Source organism: Sphaeroforma arctica (genome assembly GCF_001186125.1).
Source record: "Sphaeroforma arctica JP610 unplaced genomic scaffold supercont1.32, whole genome shotgun sequence".
In the NCBI taxonomy this organism is placed as follows: domain Eukaryota; class Ichthyosporea; order Ichthyophonida; genus Sphaeroforma; species Sphaeroforma arctica.
In genome coordinates, this window is record NW_014040526.1 from 202,610 (window position 1) to 208,163 (window position 5,554).

The 5,554-nt window shown below is 40.8% G+C and overlaps 3 protein-coding genes across 3 annotated transcripts in view; 2 read left to right on the forward strand and 1 right to left on the reverse strand.

The window, feature by feature from the left end:
• The window catches only part of SARC_00922 (hypothetical protein), a 3,088-nt gene extending 2,281 nt beyond the window's left edge, over positions 1–807 (forward strand). Inside the window, exon 4 of the mRNA XM_014305399.1 lies at positions 291–807. Within this exon, the coding sequence (XP_014160874.1) occupies positions 291–402 (112 nt within the window). The 3' untranslated portion in view covers positions 403–807. The remainder of the gene's footprint in view (positions 1–290) is intronic.
• A 701-nt stretch (positions 808–1,508) lies between these two features.
• Positions 1,509–4,008, reverse strand: SARC_00923 (proteasome subunit beta type-7). The gene is made up of 5 exons (XM_014305400.1): positions 3,819–4,008; positions 2,700–2,967; positions 2,330–2,416; positions 1,873–2,150; positions 1,509–1,675 (listed from the first exon to the last, which is right to left on the reverse strand). Exons 1-5 carry the CDS (start codon positions 3,931–3,933, stop codon positions 1,608–1,610), a joined length of 816 nt encoding a protein of 271 aa, XP_014160875.1. The 5' UTR covers positions 3,934–4,008; the 3' UTR covers positions 1,509–1,607.
• A 199-nt stretch (positions 4,009–4,207) lies between these two features.
• SARC_00924 (V-type proton ATPase subunit F) overlaps positions 4,208–5,554 on the forward strand; it is a 1,897-nt gene continuing 550 nt past the window's right edge. The window contains exons 1-3 of the mRNA XM_014305401.1: positions 4,208–4,354; positions 4,737–4,818; positions 5,073–5,278. Of these exons, the coding sequence (XP_014160876.1) occupies positions 4,310–4,354; positions 4,737–4,818; positions 5,073–5,278 (333 nt within the window). The 5' untranslated portion in view covers positions 4,208–4,309. The remainder of the gene's footprint in view (positions 4,355–4,736; positions 4,819–5,072; positions 5,279–5,554) is intronic.

Sequence of the window (5,554 nt, forward strand, 5' to 3'; positions counted from 1 at the left end):
TGTGTGTGTGTGTGTGTGTGTGTGTGTGTGTGTGTGTGTGTGTGTGTGTGTACATAAATATTGTTTATGTATACATGTATATACACGAACCAATTTTTTCACTGCTGTATCAGCTTAAACAGCCCAGAGCATTGTACATTTAAATTTACAAGATTACGTAAACATATACGCATACAATCATGTGTCATGCGCAATGATTGACTCAGATCAGTTTCCATAGCAGTATAGCGGCATATTTGCACAAATCGAATTGCAGTTGACTCACTTCCAATTTTTGATATATATTTTAGGTTTTTCAAAGATCCATCCAACAACAGTTTAGAGTTCAAAGCTATGATTAACAAGGAAAACTTGTTCGCAAAGTACGATCAGGATGGTTATTCCACCCACATATCACAATGAGGCAATAGAATGGACTGGTGATAAGTGTGGACACCCTCCCTGAACGAACTCAAAAAAAAATTTATCACAAGAGAGCCGAGGACTTGAAATATAGAAACAGTACAGTAAAAGTATTGTTGGCCCTTGTATATGCCGAAACTAATAGATCTCTATTTCCATTGCTATCTGTTGCCCGGGTTTCATCAATTAGTTTCGCTTCTGTCAAGCTGGTGTCCACGATATAGCAGGATTCCGTACAGACCTATTGGCTTAGTGAATAAAGCTGGGTCCATACACATGCAAAAAAACGGTCTGGGATTCTCTCCTTTACGTGTGCTTTGATTGCATGTGCGACCGGAGATCAAAACACATATAGCTCAAACTCGCATCGATTGCTTTAGATTCAAATTTTCTTGTCTCCACGTGATACAAATTCCAGATTGTCAGTGCTATTCCTTGCACAGGCGCTAAACTGGCATACGAATAGTGCTTGTGCCCTTTCTGATCCCTGATAAGTGTCACACCGGATTAAACAACTTTGCGATGAAAACTGCTTACCACATACACCAAGTTTCTTTTCCTGTCCTAACAAACACCTTAAAGCTGCTGAACCTCGGCCATGGTAGGGTTTCAATTCGTAGACGGCTGGTTCAGCTTAGAAATAAACACGCAAAGCGCAACGAGTACAGATACTCCAGGATTGCTTATATTTGAGTCTGTACGTCTCGGATTCCCATTTTTATTGTCAGAGAAGTGTTATCAGGGATCAAGAAGCTGGTTCAGCTCACTTCTCGAGCCAAAAGCTAAATGAGCAAGCGTGACGGTGACCACTTTCGCTCGACGCGTACAAACGGATACGAACTCATACTAGAACTTAACAATGTACACTGCAAGAAGATGGGTTCAGGTGCAGGGACAACAGTGACAGTCCATTCGGTAGCTACAGCTCCCGGTGCTGGAACGCCACGGTCTTGGTAGGAACCAAAAAAAAAGAAAGAGTATACCATCGGCATACAAATACACAAGATCAGCTGATAAAGACACAAAGGTGAAATGAGATACAATGAACCGTGCCATGGACCCCTTAAAATCCGATGGACAAATGACATCCCTACTTTGCCAATAACTGCGGAAGTATATAATCAATTTATGGTTTCATACGGCATAGATGAGTAAGATGGATTTATAGGATTAGATGCCCAGATTGAAGCACGAACATCATTTAACTACGCCTCTACCTCCATTGCAGTGGGCATATCGTCGTCGAAGTGCTGCACAGACGTGGTCAAGACAGCTGGAATAGATAGAAGAATGAAGCAGGTCAAAATCATTATTAGACATTAAAAAATACAAATCCTGTATATACGTCGAGAGCTATCGGGTATACAATAGCACACTATAAGAAGATCGTTGAAGAAAACACGGACACTGTATACAGTGCACAAGCAAACTAGATAAATGAAATATGTGTGTGACAAGTCACCTACTTACCTGTTGTGCCTCTTTTGTACTTGTACGACTTCTCCGCACGTTCGTTTTTTCTCACTGGTTCTTCGTAAGTCCTCAAGTAGTCAACATTGTCTTTCGTGATGACACAGAGATCGACATTCGAACCAGATCCCAGATCATTGAATATACCCGCAGCGATAGCGTCGCGTACCAATTTTTTAGCATCTTCAAGCTCCATATCTGGCTTGAAGCCAGCCTCGAATACTCCCATAGCAGCCAGCGATCCACTACCCATTGTCACATATGGCAGCTTGTCAGTACTGTATACAAACGGAACAGAAAACACGTTATTGAATCGATCGCACACGACTCATCCACGAAAAGAAATGCAAAGCAACCAAGTATGACCACACGAACCTTCCGCCTACAAGGGGTGCTACAGAGAGCTATATTTTTGTTATGTTATATCAACTAAATAGATCTACACTCGACTGCATACCTTCCGTGAGGATGAATACTGTAAAGTACGGGTCCGTCTAGATCCACTCCGCCTAGTACAAGAGCCGCACTCACATGTCCTTGGTACCTTTGAAGATAAAGAGAACAGCGGTATCAGCAGCAGCGGAGCAGGCCGAACGCGAATTATAGCATGCTTAGTTGTGCACAAGCGACCAATATTCACAAAGACTATTCCACAGTGATCTGCTCCCACGAGCATCACGCAAACCAAAAACAAACCAGAAATATTTTCGATGACGAATCAGATATGACTAATCTGCACGTATAATACCTACATAGTCTAAGTTTAGATATAAGATTCCCTGCATCCAATACAGAGCGTAAATTTGATTACATGTAAACCTACGTACCTGAAAAGCATAGTCTTCAACAGTTTACAGGCGGTTCTCACCCGGCTTTGGCGTCCGGTGGATAAACGGTGCAGTTCAAGTTGACTCGAGATGAGGTTGGTTGTGTTTTCGGTATCAGCAGCAGTACCAGCGCCACAACAGTAGATATTTGGGGCTATGTAGTGAATCTTCTCACAGTTCTTGTCAGCAACTGTAGACCCGTCTGTCGCTCGCGTATCTGCCCCCAAGACGACACCATCTTTATATATAAGTCCCACAATGGTAGTACCTGACGTTGTTCAAGATACGAACCACATGGGATATTCGTAAGCAGTATCGTGTTAGCGAATGAATATGTGGGTCACGACAAAGTATATCATACAAACTTATAGTTAGCCTGTACGGAAGATATACAATGGAGTGCTTTCTAAGGAACAAAAATAAACTGCTACGCTAAAAGAACAAGGATATCAAACGGCTGATTCTGACTATGAAATAAGCCCAATGAGGACAGAGAGACAAAAGAGTCTCCGATTCTAAGCGTCACTTTGGCCTTAATAGCCTCAATGAAAATGAACGAAAAAGAGATGTAAAATGATATATCTAGACATCAGAGGTTGGCTACAAACAATCTGTGTAAACCTAGATGATATCCTTGAAAATGTGCCGTGGAATGAAAGTGTACCTTAATAGATAACAATAGAGATCATGTCTGGATTGTAATACTGATTTGTATCCGCTTCTTGCCTTTAGTATGAAGTTGGTATATTTTGGCGTAGGGCTAAGAAAAATATCGTACGGCCGCCCCAAAGGTAGTAGTGTATCTTCAGGAAGAAAGGGTGTCAAGAGATTATATAGACAACTACACGTACTCATCCACGGGCCGTTGAAACATATTCATGTATAGGAACCAACGGCTAACGCAAAGGAATGCTTGAGTAAGGTTCAAGAATCTGAGACTATTCAGTAAAATCATCGAACCCCAAATCGAGCAATATTCTTAGTCATACATGGACATCTAGCAATAAGACAGAATAGACTTCCAAAAACAAGCCGATGGAGTTCTAGATGACCTTTTCGGTTAAGCTACACATCAACCAGGACAGTGCTGTGACAATGCTATCAAGATGAAATGAGTACCTGTCTTGACAGCCGTGGGCATCTTCAGGCCAAAGGATTCTAGGGCAGCATTTCGTTCAACGTTATCGAACGAAAATCCACCTGCAGCAGGCTCTACTACGTTGTGCATTGACATGGTGACTATGGTATATACAAAGTTGTACAGCTAGCTAGGTAGTAGTGGCTGTCTGTCAACGATTGTGTTGAAAGTGTACGAATACGAATCTTGTTGACATACACAATCATAAACAGTCACTTTGTGTCGGAGAAGAGACAGGGTAAATATTCTCATGTTCGGTACTTATGGTTCCCCGCAAAAAAATATTTATAAAAAAATGATTTTGGGTCTGTTTTTATTTAAAATTCGGCCCTCTCCTCTATAAAAGGTAAGTATATCAACCCAAACCAGCATCATTCAACTATCTCTTGTCGTTACAAAACCAAATATCACTGAAACAATACGGCGAAGGATAGAACGATAAATAAAGAACTACACCCACATCCTGAGTGCAATGGCGGCTTCAAAAGAGGGACTTATCGCCGTAATCGGAAATGAGGTATTGTATATATGTATATATATATCCGTATATATCGATGATATGGTACGGGAGGTAGAACAAGAGAAATCGCTGGGTATCTTGGTCAGCTAGTAGTCTATATAAGCGCAACTGTGCCCTTTTAACAGCATTACAGAAGTAGCTTGAATCTACGAATCGTACGTACATCGATTACACCTCCTTTTTTTGGTCACCAATAAATAGAATGACACCTTCACTTTTGCGTCCGTGATGATGCTAGGCTGTGGCCGCAACAAAACATCTTCGCGTTGCCTTCTGTTGTATATCACCTCTCCTTGATAATTTTTTAATTGAAAGCATCCATGATAACACTGAACACGGTCTATTCGACCATGACCCTTTGCGCTCCTGTTCTAAATAGGATACAGTAACTGGATTCTTGCTTGCTGGTGTAGGAGATGTGGACGCAAAGAAACGTTCTAACTTTTTGGTGGTGAAAAATGGTGAGTTAGTTCACGTACGTTTTTTGAACCGTGAGCGATTGTAGAGATCCATGTACCGATTCACTCTGTAAAGGTGGATCAAGTTATCTTGACAGTTTTCTACACGAATACGCGCAGTATCTTTATCTCACGAATATGCACAGAGTCTATCCGCGATAAGCTAATTTCTTCCATGTAAGAGTCAGCTTCAATTACGGCCGACAGCGAAGTCATGAAGCACAGCTAACGAGTTCGTTTGTATCTCTTTCCTATAGACACCACTGCGCAAGAGATCGAGGAGGCTTTCCGAAGCTTTACTCAGAGACCCGATATATCAGTCATTCTGATAAACCAAAATATAGCGACAGAAATTAGATACGCAATTGATCGTTATAATCAGCCCGTACCTGCAGTACTCGAAATCCCCTCAAAAGATACACCTTACGATCCATCCAAGGACTCTATTCTGGCTAGAGCTAAGGTGATTATTATTTGCTTCTATGTGCCCGAAATTTTTTCAGCCGAGAAAAACATCATACATGTCGCATACGCAATATCGTCCACGGGGCTTACACTTCCTTACGATTGCTTTCCGACACAAGTAAATATGCTCATAATTGATATGTATTTGTATGTGTTCTCATGAATGAATATATATATGTGTGTGTATATATGTATATATATATATATGTGTATATATGTATATATGTATATATGTATATATATATATATATATATGTAACTATAATTATAATTA